General features: G+C 35.0%; 1 protein-coding gene across 2 annotated transcripts; it reads right to left on the reverse strand.

The window, feature by feature from the left end:
• Positions 1-987: 987 nt before the first annotated feature.
• On the reverse strand, positions 988-18,649 carry LOC128228591 (TWiK family of potassium channels protein 7-like). Of its 2 annotated transcripts, none has more exons than XM_052939991.1 (8): positions 18,515-18,649; positions 14,456-15,018; positions 12,693-12,886; positions 10,743-10,844; positions 9,962-10,032; positions 3,313-3,431; positions 2,707-2,889; positions 988-2,542 (listed from the first exon to the last, which is right to left on the reverse strand). In XM_052939991.1, the coding sequence occupies exons 2-8, from the start codon at positions 14,880-14,882 to the stop codon at positions 2,430-2,432; spliced, it is 1,209 nt and encodes a 402-aa protein (XP_052795951.1). In that variant the 5' UTR covers positions 14,883-15,018; positions 18,515-18,649; the 3' UTR covers positions 988-2,429. The 2 variants fall into 2 exon arrangements, with proteins under 2 accessions (XP_052795951.1, XP_052795952.1); XM_052939992.1 differs by having other exon boundaries at positions 18,428-18,549.
• Between the last annotated feature and the right edge of the window lie 1,000 nt (positions 18,650-19,649).

Raw genomic sequence — 19,649 nt, forward strand, 5'->3', positions numbered from 1 at the left:
CTAGCCGAAATGGTGCATTTTAAGCGTATTTTATTACTTTTTGCTCCGATATTGAAATAAAAACTGAACTTGGACGATTTTTGAGGGGGCGAGCGCCGGGTGAGCCCCCTCTTAAAACGCTAGTGGTTAAAGGGACGATATTGACGCTTCTAAGTTTTATGTTGTTGTTTTCTTAAAAGTTAAGATAGAAAGAAAAGTTACGCATCTTTAGACCCTATTACCAGATAGCGAGAATTGCTGACATCCTGTATGTTTAAGTATACCATCAAAGTTAAACACCAGCAAATACATTTCCTATATAATCACTAGTTTGTTAAGCCCACTTGATTCTCACAAAGGCGACCAGATTTCGATTTCCAGCCTCGGCGCATGTGGGATTCGTTGGAGGCCACCAAGCCAGGCAAGTGGGGTTTCCCCGGGTGCTCCGGATTTCAGCGAGAGTTACATAGTATAATCGTTGTTCAATCAACAAAGTGCCACCTCGAATGTAAAACACGGCCATTTCCCAAGCTATTTCCGGTATACCCCTGGACCGGGGAGGGGGTGGGAGCATGGTTACAATTGACTGGTGTATCAATGATAGAAGAAACACGCATATAGTAAATGGTGTTGTCTGTCCTAAATGAACATGAATATGCAAAAACAACTTTCGACGGTTGACGACTTCCTCAGGGTTTACGAAAAAACACATTTTATGCTCACGTTCTTTTCAAATATCTTGTCATACCGTATCAATTATGTGCATGTGCAGACGGCAGGGCAATCTATGATACGACTGTACCAAGGAAAATAAGTGTCTGAATTCACCGTCAAATCTGCTCTATATGATATGGAGCTACACTTATGGAGTAAATCCGCTATTGTAATTACCGTACAAAAAAGTGCAATCACCAAATTCAGTTCGCTGACGGCCTGTTACCTAAGTCAGCGTCCAGGCTTGTAAGAACAGTTTTTTTCCCTTTTCAGGAGTATGAATAACACAGTAAATCAACTTCTAAATTTAATAAACGATAAAGTATCACAGCCCTCCTCACTTTAACAAAGCAATGATGTTATTTTGTGAAAACCCAGATCAGATATAAGTCAGTTTATTTATAAAATCTATACATCGGATTTGAAGTGCATGTATATCTTTATCATAAAATATATTAATCAGATATTAAATAAAATCAGTCACCGTAAATAAACTTGTTTTTAAGAAAATGCCTTTCTTGTGTTCCTTAGGACTGATGTCAGTATTAACGACTTCGTTCGTTTCTGATCGAACAAGGCACTTGGTTTCTTTCATAAAGAATCGTGTTTATGTTATCCTTAGTTTTCCATTATTGACATTTTCTAGAAGAACTTCATTCAAATCTTTCTTAATTGACGTCACATTTGGTTCAATTGATATTTCTTGTGTTTTTTTTTGTTGTATTTAATGAGAAGTCGTTGCAAAAGACAGCAGAAGCCAAGAAAGTGCAAAACTCGTTGACAAAATGAAATAACTTGTTAATATTTCCAATTCAAACAACTATTATTTTAATCATATACTTCAAACCGAACGTTTGAAACATCTGCATTAAAATGTGTTCTGTATACATTACATTTTCTTGTAAAAGTGTTTTAGAACTATGTCTATATACATCCGAACAAAATATTTTTATGATATAAGTCCAGAACAAAATCATCGAAGGGATATGTTTGTCGTCTTTAAATCTGAAACAAAACTGATACCATGGGTTCATGAAACAAGTAGCCAATCTGTTTAAAAAACATATCCTAAATAAAGTGAATATGTAAAGTGATAACAAAATTTATCAATAACAGACATACGTTGTTTACAAAGCTTTAGGTAATAGTTATAGCTGAAAGTTTGTATTCTACACCAAACGGTCGGAATGTCTGACACAGCTTGCGCCGACTTTATCGTAGAAGACAAACAATAAATAATGACTATCAGAGTTCGGCGCGAATTGTCTCTAGACTAGCCAGCGCGCATGTGCGAACCGCCGAACAAACGCTTAATTATTCCAGTAATAGTGATTAAATGGAACTTAGACTGTAACTGTCGTCGGAAGCTTGGTTAACCATTAAATCAGATTTTGTCCGGCGATCCCACTGGCGGAAACATGAGCGTAAACACTAAACACAATTAAAAACTTTTGTACAACACAGACATAATAAAATACACGGAATAAAAATATAAGTATAGAAACGAATCTTTGTATATTTACAAAAATCTTATTTACATTCGATCAGGTGAAACTCCGAAAACATATTCTATTGGATAACTTTCACAGTTCGAAACAACTTAACTCGCATTTCAATCGCATTTTAAACAAATGCAAATTTGGTGTCGAATATCAAAATCAAGACTTTAAAAAGTGTGTTTTTCAGCCGAAATATTTTTAACGTATTCCTTATATGTCCCTCCTCACAATATCCCCTTAATCGTCGTCCTGTTCCTTGTCCACAATCCCGAGTTTCTGTCCAATCCACGTGCATTTGGATATGATTTCATCCTGCATCAACGCGAAGCACATCGACAAAATCGCCATACCTTCAAACACAGTTAATGAATAGAGCAATGCAACTCGATTAATACTTAAATAAAATGCAAAGCTTAAAATTTAACTTATTCGTATATTTTACAATAACTGAGCTTAATGTAATTTGAGCCTATCTATACACATGTATGCAATAAAAAGTAAGTACTGAACCTACCGAAGAGAACATAGATGGCACCGAGGATCAACTGCGCGGTCGCCTGTGGGTTGTCAAAGTCGGTGCCGGGCACGACATCCCCGAAGCCGATGGTTGACAGCGTGACGAAACAGAAGTAGGCGGATTGCAGCAGGTCCCAGCCCTCCCATAGACCGAACAGCAGTGCCCCGCCCATAATATAGCCTGTGGTATGGCAGGTAGAAAAACAGATTATTTAGTAAGTTAAAAATGGTTGACGTTGTTGGTTTGTTGTAAGACTCAACGATTCTACAACGCATCCATTTTATAAACCAGGTTGTTTCTCAGGCTTGGTTAATTTTGAACAAGTGTCATCAAAAAGAATAAGAACAAAACGTCGAATATCCATCTGGCCAAAAGTTATCTTATCCTGTGGATACCTTATCAAAAGCTCAAAATGCCACCTGCAACTGCTGTCCAAAATATAACAAAAAGGAAATAACAAAATGATTCAAATAAGTTACTTCCATGTATATGGCTGCGTATTTTTGTTTAAACACGTTGACTTGATTATCTCTATATTTTCCTATTATTTGAGTTTCCTACAACAAACATCACCGATACAAGTGCGCAGAAGTTATTTCGTACCAAATATGACGACCAAGGTTACAGTTAGCGGAACGGTGACCTTTTTCTCATCAAAATCGTCATCCTCGTCATCGCTGTCGTCGTCGACGATCATTGGCTGATTTCGAATCGCCATATTCCTACAATTGACAAATCCATGCGTAACGTGCATTTGATTTAATTATAGCGCACTTAGTCATAAAGTATAATATTTCCACTTAATAACATTTGCAGAAATAGGACAAGGCAATAATGCAGATCGTTTGCTGAATATTATGATGCAGGCATATTAGTTTTCCAATGTCCGGCTACAAAACTTAAACTTGTTAACTTACTCATTACTGAGGTTTCTTTTGTTTGAAGTTGTACAAGAATGCAAAAGGCAGTTGTACCAGTGTATTTGAGTATTTTATTAAAATCGCATTCACTTGGACAAATAAGCCTTTGGACGTTATGACATGACCCCATATGCTTCTTTTGATTATATATTTTGTTTTATATTTTAATATAATGCAAGCAAATTCAATAATGTTTGCAAAAGACTGCCTGGAAAGAGACACAAATGAATACCTCTTACTTTTCGAGTGTAAATTTATTCTATCGATCAGTCTTACACAACTGTTTTATGTTTAACAATGAATTAGCGTAAACCATATTGATATTTTAGTGGACCCAGACTACAAGTACGTGGTCCATGTATAATTAATCAGCAAGAACCCATATTTGTATTATATCACAAAAGAACGATTATAAATTCGACGCGTATTTTATAAAATTGGTAGTGTTTTTTCTTGTTTGTATTCTACGTAACAATAAGTGTATACTGTTAGTTAACATGTATATTAATTTATTTTAGCTCGATTGTGACATAAGTTTAAAGCTTAATCTCAAGTCGTTTACTGGGCAGAAACCACTACTGTGTCCTTTGTATGGGGCCACGATAAAGTACCCGCTGCTGGGATCGAACCCACAACCCCTTGGGTGAGAGGTATACACCTATAACACAATCCCAATAATGTCAGTTAGTGTTTATTGTTGGTCCTCTATGAAATAGTTAGCGTGTATTGTTGGCTTTCTATGTAATAGTGAGTGTTAATTGATGGTCTTCTATTTAATAGTTAGTGTTCGGTGTTGGCCTTCTATGTAATATTTTATGTTGATTGTTGGTTTTTCAGGTAGTAGTTAGTGTTTATTGCTGGTATTCTATGTAACAGGTAGTCTTCAAACCCTGGTTGCCTAAGTGAGAAGCGAGTGCCCTAATCACTGCCCTAGCCGGACAACCAAGTGTTAGTGTTTATTGTTGGCCTCTATGTAACAGTAAGCGTTTATTGTTGGACTTCTATGTAATTGTTAGTGTTTATTTTTGGTATTCTATGTAATATTTAGTGTTTATTGTTGGTCTTCTAGGTAATTATTAGTGTTAATTTTTGAACACATGTAACAGTAAGTGTTTATTATTGGTATAATTATGTAAAAGCAAGTCTTTCTTCTATAAAACAGTTTGTGTTTATTGCTGGTTTTCGTTGCAATAGTTTTTGTTTGTTGTTGGTCTTGTTTGTAAAAGTGATGCTTATTGTTGGTCTTCTATAAAACAGTTTGTGTTAATTGTTGGTCTTCTATAAAACAGTTTGTGTCAATTGTTGGTTTTCGTTGCAATAGTTTTTTGTTTGCTGTTGGTCTTGTAGGTAAAAGAAATACTTATTGTTGGTCTTCTATACAACAGTTTGTGCTTATTGTTGGTCTTCTATAAAACAGTTTGTGTTTATTGTTGGTCTTCGTGTAATAGTTTTTGTTTGTTGTTGGTCTTGTTTGTAAAAGTGAGTGCTTATTGTTGGTCTTGTCTTTAAAAGTGAGTGCTTATTGTTGGTCTTGTCTTTAAAAGTGAGTGCTTATTGTTGGTCTTGTATGTAAAAGTGAGTGCTTATTGTTGGTCTTGTATGTAAAAGTGAGTGCTTATTGTTGGTCTTGTATGTAAAAGTGAGTGCTTATTGTTGGTCTTGTATGTAAAAGTGAGTGCTTATTGTTGGTCTTGTATGTAAAATTAATACTTATTGTTGGTCTTCTAGAAAACTGTGTGTTTATTGTTAGTCTTCGTTGTAATAGTTTTGTTTATTGGTGGTCTTGTATGTAAAAGTGAGTGCTAATTGTTGGTCTTGTATGTAAAAGTGAGTGCTTATTGTTGGTCTTGTATGTAAAAGTGAGTGCTTATTGTTGGTCTTGTCTTTAAAAGTGAGTGCTTATTGTTGGTCTTGTCTTTAAAAGTGAGTGCTTATTGTTGGTCTTGTATGTAAAAGTGAGTGCTTATTGTTGGTCTTGTATGTAAAAGTGAGTGCTTATTGTTGGTCTTGTATGCAAAAGTATTACTTATTGTTGGTCTTCTAGAAAACTGTTTGTGTTTATTGTTGGTCTGCGTTGTAATAGTTTTTGTTTATTGTTGGTCTTGTATGTAAAAGTGAGTGCTTATTGATTGTCTTCAATAAAACAGTTTGTGTTAATTGTTGATCGTCGTTGTAATAGTTTTTTATTGTTGGTCATGTATGTAAAAGTAATGCTTATTGTTGGTATTATACAAAACAGATTGTGTTTATTGTTAGTCTTCTTTGTAATAGTTGTTGTTTATTGTTGGTGTTGTATGTAAAAGTGAGTGCTTATTGATGGTCTTCTATAAAACGGTTTGTGTTTATTATTGGTCTTCGTTGTAATAGTTTTTGTTTATTGTTGGTCTTTTATGTAAAAGTAATACTTATTGTTGGTCTTCTATACAACAGTGTGTGCTTATTGTTGGTCTTCTATACAACAGTTTGTGCTTATTGTTGGTCTTCTATACAACAGTTTGTGTTTATTGTTGGTCTTCTATACAACAGTTTGTGTTTATTGTTGGTCTTCGTTGTTAAAGTTTTTGTTTGTTGTTGGTCTTGTATGTAAAAGTAATACTTATTGTTGGTCTTCTATACAACAGTTTGTGCTTATTGTTGGTCTTCTATACAACAGTTTGTGTTTATTGTTGGTCTTCTATACAACAGTTTGTGCTTATTGTTGGTCTTCTATACAACAGTGTGTGCTTATTGTTGGTCTTCTATACAACAGTTTGTGCTTATTGTTGGTCTTCTATACAACAGTTTGTGCTTATTGTTGGTCTTCTTTACAACAGTTTGTGTTTATTGTTGGTCTTCTTTACAACAGTTTGTGCTGATTGTTGGTCTTCTATACAACAGTTTGTGTTTATTGTTGGTCTTCTATACAACAGTTTGTGCTTATTGTTGGTCTTCTATACAACAGTTTGTGTTTATTGTTGGTCTTCTATACAACAGTGTGTGCTTATTGTTGGTCTTCTATACAACAGTTTGTGTTTATTGTTGGTCTTCTATACAACAGTTTGTGCTTATTGTTGGTCTTCTATACAACAGTGTGTGTTTATTGTTGGTCTTCTATACAACAGTTTGTGTTTATTGTTGGTCTTCTATACAACAGTTTGTGCTTATTGTTGGTCTTCTATACAACAGTTTGTGTTTATTGTTGGTCTTCTTTACAACAGTTTGTGCTGATTGTTGGTCTTCTATACAACAGTTTGTGTTTATTGTTGGTCTTCTATACAACAGTTTGTGCTTATTGTTGGTCTTCTTTACAACAGTTTGTGTTTATTGTTGGTCTTCTATACAACAGTGTGTGCTTATTGTTGGTCTTCTATACAACAGTGTGTGCTTATTGTTGGTCTTCTATACAACAGTTTGTGTTTATTGTTGGTCTTTTATACAACAGTTTGTGTTTATTGTTGGTCTTCGTTGTTATAGTTTTTGTTTGTTGTTGGTCTTGTATGTAAAAGTAATACTTATTGTTGGTCTTCTATACAACAGTTTGTGCTTATTGTTGGTCTTCTATACAACAGTTTGTGTTTATTGTTGGTCTTCGTTGTTATAGTTTTTGTTTGTTGTTGGTCTTGTATGTAAAAGTAATACTTATTGTTGGTCTTCTATACAACAGTGTGTGCTTATTGTTGGTCTTCTATACAACAGTTTGTGCTTATTGTTGGTCTTCTATACAACAGTTTGTGTTTATTGTTGGTCTTCTATACAACAGTTTGTGTTTATTGTTGGTCTTCGTTGTTAAAGTTTTTGTTTGTTGTTGGTCTTGTATGTAAAAGTAATACTTATTGTTGGTCTTCTATACAACAGTTTGTGCTTATTGTTGGTCTTCTATACAACAGTTTGTGCTTATTGTTGGTCTTCTATACAACAGTGTGTGTTTATTGTTGGTCTTCTATACAACAGTTTGTGCTTATTGTTGGTCTTCTATACAACAGTTTGTGCTTATTGTTGGTCTTCTATACAACAGTTTGTGTTTATTGTTAGTCTTCTTTACAACAGTTTGTGCTGATTGTTGGTCTTCAATACAACAGTTTGTGTTTATTGTTGGTCTTCTATACAACAGTTTGTGTTTATTGTTGGTCTTCTATACAACAGTTTGTGTTTATTGTTGGTCTTCTATACAACAGTGTGTGCTTATTGTTGGTCTTCTATACAACAGTTTGTGCTTATTGTTGGTCTTCTATACAACAGTTTGTGTTTATTGTTGGTCTTTTATACAACAGTTTGTGTTTATTGTTGGTCTTCTATACAACAGTTTGTGCTTATTGTTGGTCTTCTATACAACAGTTTGTGTTTATTGTTGGTCTTCTATACAACAGTGTGTGCTTATTGTTGGTTTTCTATACAACAGTTTGTGCTTATTGTTGGTCTTCTATACAACAGTTTGTGTTTATTGTTGGTCTTAATTACAACAGTTTGTGTTTATTGTTGGTCTTCGTTGTTATAGTTTTTGTTTGTTGTTGGTCTTGTATGTAAAAGTAATACTTATTGTTGGTCTTCTATACAACAGTTTGTGCTTATTGTTGGTCTTCTGTACAACAGTTTGTGTTTATTGTTGGTCTTCGTTGTTATAGTTTTTGTTTGTTGTTGGTCTTGTATGTAAAAGTAATACTTATTGTTGGTCTTCTATACAACAGTTTGTGCCTATTGTTGGTCTTCTATAAAAGTTTGTGTTTATTGTTGGTCTTCGTTGTAATAGTTTTTGTTTATTGATGTAAAAGTGAGTGCTTATTGTTGGTCTTGCATGCAGCACTTAATGTTTATGTTTGGTATTTTAGGTTATTGCTAATCTTAGTCTTTTTAACAATTAAGTAGGCAGACCGTGAGGCGAGTAATAGTTTAGAATTCAGACGTTCTTAGTGAACAATGCGCAATGCCAAGCGGATGCCTCTATAATCAGTGCACAAAACTCACTTATCAAATCCAATTAAAGACTAAGGCCACACCAAATTGATGAAAAATTAAGCGAGCCAGCGAAATATATTGTGTTTTTTTATTTTTCGTTTTCCTACTAAATTGGGGCTGGTGACAAGCGATCTAGTAATAAAAGTATATTGTTGTACCTAATCATGGTACAAATGCAAAATGAACTTCGTTTAGAAATGTCTTTACAATGCCAAAACTTTATTTCTGAATAAAAACTGATTCCCTGCTTAATGTAAACAAAAGTGTAATGAAACGCTGATTTGCTGTGCTCAAAGTAACAAATTGACAATGTATGCCCATTTCTTATCATCATCCAAATGTATTACTATTTTCTTATAATAAAGTGAATGAAACACTTCCATGCATGCTAATTTTTTTGAGACGCATTTCCAGGAAATCTGCCTTTCAAAATCTGGATATTAGTTAAACCAAAAAAACAACTTCAGAAACAAAATCATCTGAAATTTCAGTATTTTAGTCTAAAATCCACTTATTTTTAAATAAAATCACAAAATTTTGAATCATGAAAATCAAGAGGCACCTGGAAAAGTCATGTATCTTTTCATTTATGAACTTGAATGATCTGCACATTATAAGTCACTGAAATGTTTTGAGCTAAGCATCACTTCAGATGTTAAGTTAAACGTGTTTACTTCGTTCTTGATATTGTATCTATGTCTTGGATTGAGCATTTTTACGAAAATGTCTGGAAACCACTGCTGACAAAATATCAGATCGCATATCCCCACATTTACGTTCGGAAATTTATGTATTATGGCTAAACGCGTTATTTACGCTTAAAGAAAATTGAAAGTGTCGGCAGTTTTCCAAAAAATTGAGAACCAAGATCGTTTGTGAGTTTTCTTATATGACTGAAGAGAAACAACGATCAGCTGATTCTGAGGGAAAAAAATTAAAAGAGTTAAATCTGCAAATCTGTGAGATTGCAGTTTTAATGCATTTCTTTCAGTAGTTTTTTAAAAGAGAACAATAGTTTACGGCTAATCGATTACAGGCAACAAAACATTAATAATTGTAAGAAAGATCGGCGATTTATGTTCGATACGACGGATAATTCCCGTTTCGAAAAATTAACTTTGACATATTTTTTTATGATGCGGGCGGGAGGCAAATTATGAAAACAAATCATACGGGGAAAACCGATGACCTAGAAATCAGTTTGGTGTGACCTAAGTGGAAATTTTGCAGTTATTTTCGGTACATTAAGGAAATTTGACAGTTTTTTAATCTGCTAAATTGGTTTTTAGTTGTAAGAACTTCTGTAGATGATTAAATGTGGACCTGAACATGACTGTAATAGTGGTTGTCGTTATTCATTCAAAACAAAAACTTTTGTGACCATGTACTCAGCTATGTACCTGTTGGCGAGATCGGTTTTATTGAGTGTTTTAATGTCCACGGTCTTGATCTTTGGTCGAGTTGAGTCGTCCTGCAAATGAAAGGTTTTTGCGTTTACAATCCAGTAAATCAAATCATGTAAATATGTTATCATTTACTTTTAAACATTTAACTCATTAGGTCGTTAGTCTTTGAAAAATAAACAGCCTCCACAATGGGACACTTAGTATCTAACAAATAAAAGCAACATTCAGCCGTCCTCTATTGATAACATTTAGGGCAAATAAACGTAATGGGAATACATATTTATTCTGTTATTGTTAACATTGATAAATGTTATGCAATTGTTTCTAACATGCTGGTATTGACATGTTCGTATAGTTTAAGTTCTTTGAAATGGACATTGAACTTTGATTCTAAAAATGGAGTTTAACAGTTTACACATTAGAGTTTCAACGTTTTGAAACATTGAATGCTCGTGACCTTAACTTCATACCAATCTACCAAATATACTTCAAATCGAGTGCAACATCCCACAATAGCCCGTTGATCATCAAGGAAAGCAACTGCCGCCATCGGCGATTTTGCTTGATACTTTTAGGGATACCGTTGATCTAACTACCGTAGAGGGGAACTTACACCACCGAAAAGCGTCCATACATGACCTATTTGCATGGGTTCTTCAACCGACCAATTATAAATTAGCTTGAAATAACGCTCGCAAATGACTAACTAAACACTTTGAATGTTAAAACTGCTCGAGGTAGTTGTTTGGGCGATACAGATTGAATCGAGTTGTACCTGTATTTTGGAGAACTCTGTGCCCATGGGCGCCTTGTTGTTGGGTATGATCTTAGTCTTGTCGTTCCACGCACTGTCAGGCTCCTCACTCGTTGGCTTGATCTGAAGGAATTCAGAATTAATGGAGATGCTTTTGAAGGATGACCGTTCCAATACGACAAAGACAATTATTAATCACAACGATGTCTTAATATTTACATAATCTAAGTATGTTTTGTGAGGTTTTATTTGATGGCACGGTTGAGTGTCTATAGGACTTTTAGCCTTGTGTCCTTATTTGCAATATTAATTTAGTTTGAAGCGGCACTTCAGCTTCCCGTTTTTACTGGTAAAAACATATTGCAAACCTTTGACCAGCTTAGCGTTTTGAATGACAGTATGCTTACTAAAAATCAACTCCGCCCAGAATGACCCAGATAGTGTGTCATGAATAGGTCAGGGAGGAGTAGAAATAATGGACCTTGGTACCCGCTCATCAATTACCCGCGGGTACCCGTATTTACATTTAATGCCGTAAAATCAACACGACATATAATGGCTCATGGAGAAGAAATAATTTATTCACTAAGAAGCAGCAGGCGACCTGGAATACGTACAATACATAAAAAGGACAAAACATTAGTTGGTATTATTGTATTTATCCGGTACCGGGTACTTTATTTGTACCAGGGCCCTTTAAAGAACGTGACTAAACCGGCAATTTACCATGGAGTGATTTCATAAACGCAAGGTCATGCTGATTTGTTGAAATGAATGAACGAACAACTTGAAGGAAAAAACAACGACGAAAATGATGTCATCCCATTTGATAAACTATAATTTCTAAGTACACTCGTTGTTCTCCAGCGTTTGTCCCTTATTGTAATATTTGAAAATTGATGAAATCAGTACGGTCGATGGTCTTAAATTTTCCTGAGCATACGTGCTAAGCGGGTTGTATTTTAAATGAATTGCTGTGCAATGCAAATATTTGGCGTTCAGTTTACATTTATGCACAAAGAGCAGTCTCCTACAGACAAGATTAGCAGACACAAGTATAAACTATTCTGGGCGTATTATAAGCAAACATAGGAGCACCAAGTTTTATGTCGCGTATTACAGTTGCGTGAAAATGCTGACCCATTGTAAACTTCTGCCGAGGTTCTCGTTACATGTGTACCTCTATTTCGTAAATGTACCAATACCAGTTTGTATTAGAAAGTGAACCGAATGAATTTGTATACCTTCTTCTAGGTACCAAATGTAAAGTTGAGGAGGCTTAGTGGCCAATGGACCTATGGTACACCCCGCTAATGATCGTTCACGGTGATTATCATATATAACGACAGTGTTATTCCAGTGGCATTATATCAGTGCGTGACGTTCGCTTCATTACCTCAAATTGCGAACCACAAACACAGCAAAGCGCCGTGAAGCGAACACGGGAATTATGAGTTTAATGAGATAGATCCGACCAATATTCTACGCGATAATACATATATTTCTTGGACAGACAAATGAAAGTGAATATGGCCGTGCACAGATAGATCACGCGCAAGAATACGCCACTTGTAATTAATTTTCTTACAACTAAATTGATATATTTTAGTAGAAAGGAAGAGAATAAAGAAGTTTTACAACATATATTATACAACTGTACATAATAAGTCTTTAAAGAGCGCTATTTTAGAGAAATAAGTATGACTTAAGCATTGAGCTAAAATTACTACCAATCATGACGTCGGTGACAAAGGATACGCGCACTAATAGGTGCATACACATGCGTTTTCTACGTATTCATTCCAACATATAAACTTTGCAAGATTTATTTCAAATCATTTGTTTCCCGTCCGGATCATATTCTCATGCATTTTCAATCTTTACCGTACAACATAAAATGTATTAAGCGAAAGCTTCTACTGAATCGTGTCAAAAGAAGTTGTTAGCAACTGATATAATGAAATTACATACTGAGACGACTTTGTCCTTCTGTTTCTTCCTGCAGCAGCCACAGCAGCAGATTTTGGAGTAGACGAAGCGGAAGATGTCGGCGAGGACGTCACCGATGTTGGCGAGGCAGAGGAGCATGAGAGGAATTCCCAGCAGCGAGTAGGCGATACACACGAGTCTCCCCCAGAAGGTTTTTGGTGCAATGTGACCATAGCCTGGTAAACAGATAAACGTATAATGTACATAAAAGGGCCAGTTATATAACACGAAAACGGATGCTATTTGTTAAAGGTATATGCTGCAATTATAAAAACAACAACACTTTGTCTTGCTGTAAAACAGTTAAAAATAGTATAGACACTCATATATCACCCCGGTGTCTTGTGGTTGATAAATCACTTAAATATTGAGAAAACTGTCAGGAAAAAGTATTTGAACTCTCTTTAGTATACTAAGACCGGGTAACACCCTTCCGAAGTCTTCTTTTGGGGTGTAAATGAAAGCTTTTGTAAATGGCACATCATTTTGGTACATGTAAAATTGTGATTATTTGTTACCCAAGCTATTTCAAGCATTGGTTCATTGCAGAGACAAAGGAAAATTATAAACAGTTTTTTTTGTATTGGACGCAGGTTTCGAACATGACCTCTTTTTGTTAGAACGCATGTACTGAGAACTCGATCTATACATTGAGCTATTCTTTCTTGAAAATTGATTGCAAATATATCGATGATGACAAAGTGGAATGCAATACATAAGATTAAAACCATATACATGTAAATAACTGATGTTTACATGCACATTCCGATATGTCGACAGTCATACAATCATACCTTTACATTGATTGAATTATCAATGTATGGTGAATTACAGACGAGAGCCGAAGAAAATAAGGGTTTATCTTTTTGTCAGAATTTTCCGTTTGATCATTTTAGACCGCAAAATATAACAACTTTGCATTGCAAGCATGATTTAAACTGAAATATATAATTGTGTATTACATGTAAGTTTTAATCAAATGATGCTGGTTTTTCGTCAGATCCTGCAATTCATATAACTAAACATACTTTAAAATCCAACAAATTCTGATACAAGTGTTTCCTTTGCTTGCTCCCAATAATTGATTACAAAAGTCACGATTATAGACCGAACGTCGTGTCTCTTGTAAACGGATGCACTTGAAATGATAGAGGTGCACTTAAAATGATAGAGGTATGTCAATGCTTGATTAAATACATGTACTGTAATATTGTTTTATGTAACCTGAATTCCAATCAAAATATAAGCCTCCACGTAACTAAAACATTCTTGATCCATAAAATACCACATATCTTGACATAGGAAACGTTTCTAACTTGTTGTTTTAAACATTGACTCATAATCATGTAAATTTATATGATGTCTTAAAATGAAATGTATTTGATATCAAATGTATAGTGTCATATCTATATAGCAAAAACACAATGTACTGCTTTCCTTCGTAAACGATTTAAAACTATCTTAGGAGAATTGCACTGTCCGTTAATCATGTATTGAATAGTCATGGATATTTGTAATAAAACTCTCTTTCTTACAAGAAACATTTAGCAGTGCTCAGAATATTTTAACTTTTTAAAAGTCAAATATGCTATATAATGTAATTGAACATACTTGAACAATCCAAGCAGCCCATAACATTCTCTGATCTTTTTTATCCCTTCATGAAGATCGAAATTGAAGCAAAACAGAAAAATCAACAAGAAACACACTAGAAACACACAAGATAACAACATACACCGCATTACCTATGGTTGTTATGACGGTGACAGAGAACATGAGGGCCCCCGCCCACGACCACTCATACGTCGGTCCGTTGGGTTCTCCATAGCCGTCACAATTCCGCCCGTCGTACCCTATCGCCAGCGAGTTGTTCCGGAACGTCTGTAGGATAGACTTCATCTGGATCATCATGGCGTCCGTGTTCAGGTTGTTCTCCAGGATTACTTTCTTCAAGTTCTCCAGTGTCTTGTCTTGCATGGGTACATACTCGTCCAGGCTCTCGGTACACACCGCCTTCTCATTCTCTCTCTCCAGGTGCTCGAATATGAAACCTCCAGCCACGCTGTAAAGCACGACCATGGCGCAAAGGCCGATATGACTAAACATGAACTTCCAAAAGACCTTACAGCAGCCATCCTGTTTCTTTTCATCCCCATCTTCCACCGAAACCATGGTGTCTGCCGGGTTGGGTATGGTTGTATAGTATAATGAAGTAACACTCACAAAAAGCTTGATTTTTAAACTGTCCGCTCTTTCCTTGTTTGTGAGCAGAATTGTCGTTCTACCTTCGGCTTATTTACATTGTATTCTGTAAATAGAAAATGTTTCGATTATACATTATTAAAGAACGCTTGATTTCTAACACACTTCAAGCGCAAATCATCTCGCCGTGTGTTCTCTTATTACGAATGTTTAAAGGAGAAAATTGATATTTTTATTTAACGATACGAAAATCTGTCAATTATATTCATGTTACAGATAAAAGCTATTCAAACACTAGGCGTCCGGGGGTACCCTAGAATTATCAAGTTATTGGCATGATCTGATCAATTTTTCCAACCTGAAAGTATATCAGTCGCCAGGCAGGCTTGACAACGGCAACTCATTGTTGTCATTTGAACGGAACAATGATCATTTGACCTCTGGCTTTTTTATACTGATGTATAAATAATTGATAAATTGCAATTTTACATGATCGAAATGCAGCAAACCTATAAATAGATAAAACACTCCCGAGGTTCCCGACCCGATCAGTAAGTTATAATATAATATATCCAATCAGACAGCTGTAAAGTCTCTGCTTAGTCAAGTCAAGTCAAGTACCTTTGATTGAATCCCTCAGGCCCACTTATGTAACATGAGTAACTCGTATTTTATACGACTTAACTCGGTGAAACAAGGCCCTTATTTTTAAGTTACAGAAATACATGCACAATGTAATTGTATATATTAACATTACAATGAATACACGTTTGCATTAAACATATGAACGATAAGATGGAATATAACCTAGGAAGTAAGATATTTTATGGTTACGCGGTGACCCCACATTTTTCCATATTGGGTCACCAAATTTATATCGTACCAAAGTGGCGTCTATTTTCTTATTCAGATGAATATTTCGGTGAATAAATGAAACAAGTATATATATGTAAACAGGTTGTCGACGTGATATATACGTTACGGGGTTAGTAGGTGACCCGATATGGGATATACGGGGCGCAGGAAATTATATTCGTTTGGTTTCCTTTGCCCCGCATATACTATAGCGGGTAACTTATTAACCCCGCAACTTATAATATATACCCACACATTAATTCACAGCTGATTTTGGAACATGAACGAAATTGCTTCGTAAATTTCATCTTATTCTGTCAAAGGACAAACAAAATCTCATCAACTTATTTTATGGCTAACACATAACTCGATAAGTATTATTTTTTCGAGTGTTTTGTTGCTCTTTAGGTAAGGGGCAGTGCATGATGTCATTATATTAAACAACCATGTCGTTTTTATTTTTCGGCTTATCAATATCGTTTAAAGAGAATGATATAAAATTGTTACTTTAGCAATGAAAAGCCAATTGTTCTTACGTATGACTTGTTTATGTATACTCGTTAAGTGTCATGTGAGATGCTATTATGTGTATACATGTCACAAAGTGTACAAAATATCGACGTGTTGATTCTTAGGAGACATTTGAGAAAGGTAAGAAAAACACTTTTGTGTGTAAATAATCTTGTTTACAACAGAAACTCAGTATTTACTTTCATCCGGAACTGTTGAGGTAAGGAATCTTCACGTTTACCCTTTCTATGCCCATGTCGGTGTTTATATCATCAATTTTAAAAGATTACAAAAAGGTTGCACAAACATGTTCTGGCTCAGATGCTATTTTTTCTCCAACCCCACCCCAGATAAGTAGATCCAAATATTTGGTCAGGCTTGAAATCCAAATCTTGCCCATGGGCGAAAATAAAAATGTACCCGTATGTAAAAAATAAATTAAAATACATTTTTACTATATTTTGTTTAACTGATGTGTGAGAAAGAGCGTCTACCATGGCCGCTTGTGTAAAAAACGTTCAACCCAACCCTCGCGCAGGGTGTTCTGCGAGAACTCGATAAACCTCGTTTTCGCAAAACAATATACGTTTAATATCTTATATACACGAGCGGCCATGGAATACACTTATAATCCTCGTGTATGCCTTGTTCTTTTTCCTTGCTTACCAAGGCTTCGGTGGTTAAATTTATTTGAAACAAAATCACGTTTTTATAAGCTACACGTATTCAGTTCCAACTACAAGTTCTATAAAGACCACTAAATATAGGTAAGTATGCTGAGTCGTTAAGAACTTAGAGACGGATACATTATAGTTGACCCTGCAGTTCTTCTAAGTTTATGTCCTAAGTTGGTGTCTTCTAAGTTTATGTCCTGAGTTGGTGTTTTATTTTAGAAATCATGTTTTCTCTCTCTTTGATTTTGAGTTGACTAATGGTATCTTGGGGAAGTCATGAAGTTTAACAATTTTCAATTTAACAAAAGTACTTTTTTCTGGTGCAGGACTGCACAATTACACAATTGACATGATTGTATGCAATATGGGGATTTCTATGGCAACCAAATATCATTGACTTCTAAAACATATTATGTATAATACATTAATATCATTTAGCATTTTTTGTTTTATTAGTGTGACAAACCGCACAGATTTGATTTGTGTTTCTGGTGGGAATCGAACCCACAACCCCTCGCTCTGCAAGCGGACACTCTAGAACCGCATCGCTATAAAAGCTTACTCCATACCGAGACCGTATAAGTGCCGCTATGTATCGAATTCCGGTTAAATTAGTTTTCATTTTCATTATTTATCATTTTTCTGACGTCTACGAGATGGTGCGTACAAAATATGATCGACCTGAAGTTTCCAAGTAAAACGATGGGGCGTTTTATTTTGGACGCAAAAAGGAGTACATTCTTTTAACTTATTTTCAAATAAGAATATACATGGCAATTAAAGGGATCATCATACAAAAGCTCAAAACATATTCGTGACATTGGTAAATGTATTACTTTGAATTACTTTGGGCGGGAATGATGCCAAGACATGATGTAAGAGTGGACGAAAGTAAACAACCTGGCCATGACTCCCCTAATATTAAAGTCGTTACACATATATGTGTACATGTCGGCTCTTTAGCTCATATCTGCCACGGTTTCCCCATAGGAACGTGTACAGCTTGCCGGACACGTTTCTGTCATTTTATCTAATGGTAAACTTACTATAAAATAAATTTCATTAAAGCTAAGCAAATATACATAAGTCGCCAACGTTTTTAAAGAGATTTATGCCGTAAGAGTAGAAATTGCCTACGTATTCAGATTTTGTTTAAATACATGACAGTCAAGAAGCTTAAAGCATATCGCTGTATTTAAGAAATGGACACCAATAATATATCATCATATATATGTATGTGTCGTCGTATTTATGCCGTTTGAACGTTTTTCTTTTAATATTAGCAGTAATCACAAAATTCACGTGAAAGACGACATAGAAATAAAGAAAATAAACCTCACGAACAAAATGTGTATACCAGAGCAAATGTTTGTTTCTATTTTTGTCCTGAAATTTAAAATAGTCTTTTAACCGGAGACGTCGCTCCAGATTAAAATGCATACGATCTTCATAAAATCAATTGCATATATTTCTTACCTAGTATTTTAAACGAATATAAGTCCGTTAATAACATCACATTTCAACGCCACATAAACCTTCAAACGCAACAAATACCATATTTACCTGGAAGCAGCCAGGTCCGAATTGCTGATTTATTGGGCCACAGTTACATTATAATCTCTTGTAAATTCTAAAACAACAATTCTTAAAAGTTGAAACTCTGATCCATTTATTGATTGACTTTCTGCTAACAATGTGGGACTTTTTCAATTCCAGAGCAATATCTATTGAAAATTTCATGAGACCAGTGGAATCTATAATTTTCAAAGGTAGCGATCGATAGGTATCTATTGCTGTTTATTTGCAGTAAAATGATCGATCTGAACAAACATTGATCAGGCCGTTGACAGATCTGGAGTCCGCCATTATATCATGTAAAATCAATGGGTGACACGGTCGTTCACAATACAATAGTTGGTGAAATAATACCGGTTTATTAGTTTAGCATACTACATGTTTGCATAGTTTCTTAGACAAATAGTCATTATATACATGCATGTGCTTTGATGGTTTCCGTCTGCTTGTCTATTGAACATTTCATAACAGATAGACTAATGTTACCCCGGTATGCAAAGCATGAAAATGTCCTATACCGTAAAGAAACAGATGCAGATACAGATAGAACGACAGAAATGTATATTGTGGTAAACATATTATAGTTTTATAACAAAATAAAAAATAAAAATATGAATATAGATCAGTCATTCAGTCAGTATGGTCACAACGATGCATGACATGGTACAAGCGAAAAAGAAACATATATGTAAGTTAATTTTAAGAACATACAAGAAGGAATCGAAAAGAAATATGTATCAAAATTAAATTGTGAGATTAACATTTATTATATCCTTTCCGGTGGTTTTAAGAGATTTATCAGTGAAATAAAGTAGATATTTCACTGTTTCAAATTGATAATATATTCACTGTTTTGCAATTTAAACCCGCTCTCTGTTTCAAATTAAACGTCAGCACGCACAGGGCTGGGACCCCATTTCAACGACGTCATTTCCGAAATGACTCTACGCGCGCATACAAATTGGCACCTTTTTCTAAAAAGAAAAAAAAAATGTTTGTTTCAGTGTAAGATAGCAATATATTTCACCTCGTGAACACCAAAAGTGATTATTTCACTCATAGCTACGCCACTCGTGAAACATAAAGTTTGGTGCTCACGAGGTGGAGTATATTGCGACCTTAC

This window comes from Mya arenaria, chromosome 3 (genome assembly GCF_026914265.1).
Source record: "Mya arenaria isolate MELC-2E11 chromosome 3, ASM2691426v1".
NCBI lineage: Eukaryota > Metazoa > Mollusca > Bivalvia > Myida > Myidae > Mya > Mya arenaria.

What these genes read in the sequence shown, in the direction of transcription:
- LOC128228591 (XM_052939991.1), bottom strand. Translation starts at nt 14,882, where the DNA reads ATGGTTTCGGTGGAAGATGGGGATGAAAAGAAACAGGATGGCTGCTGT. An exon ending in AAAACCGATCTCGCCAACAG is followed by an intron (nt 3,432 to 9,961) that starts GTACATAGCTGA and finishes TGTCAATTGTAG; the next exon opens with GAATATGGCGATTCGAAATC. An exon ending in TGCCATCTATGTTCTCTTCG is followed by an intron (nt 2,543 to 2,706) that starts GTAGGTTCAGTA and finishes CTGTGTTTGAAG; the next exon opens with GTATGGCGATTTTGTCGATG.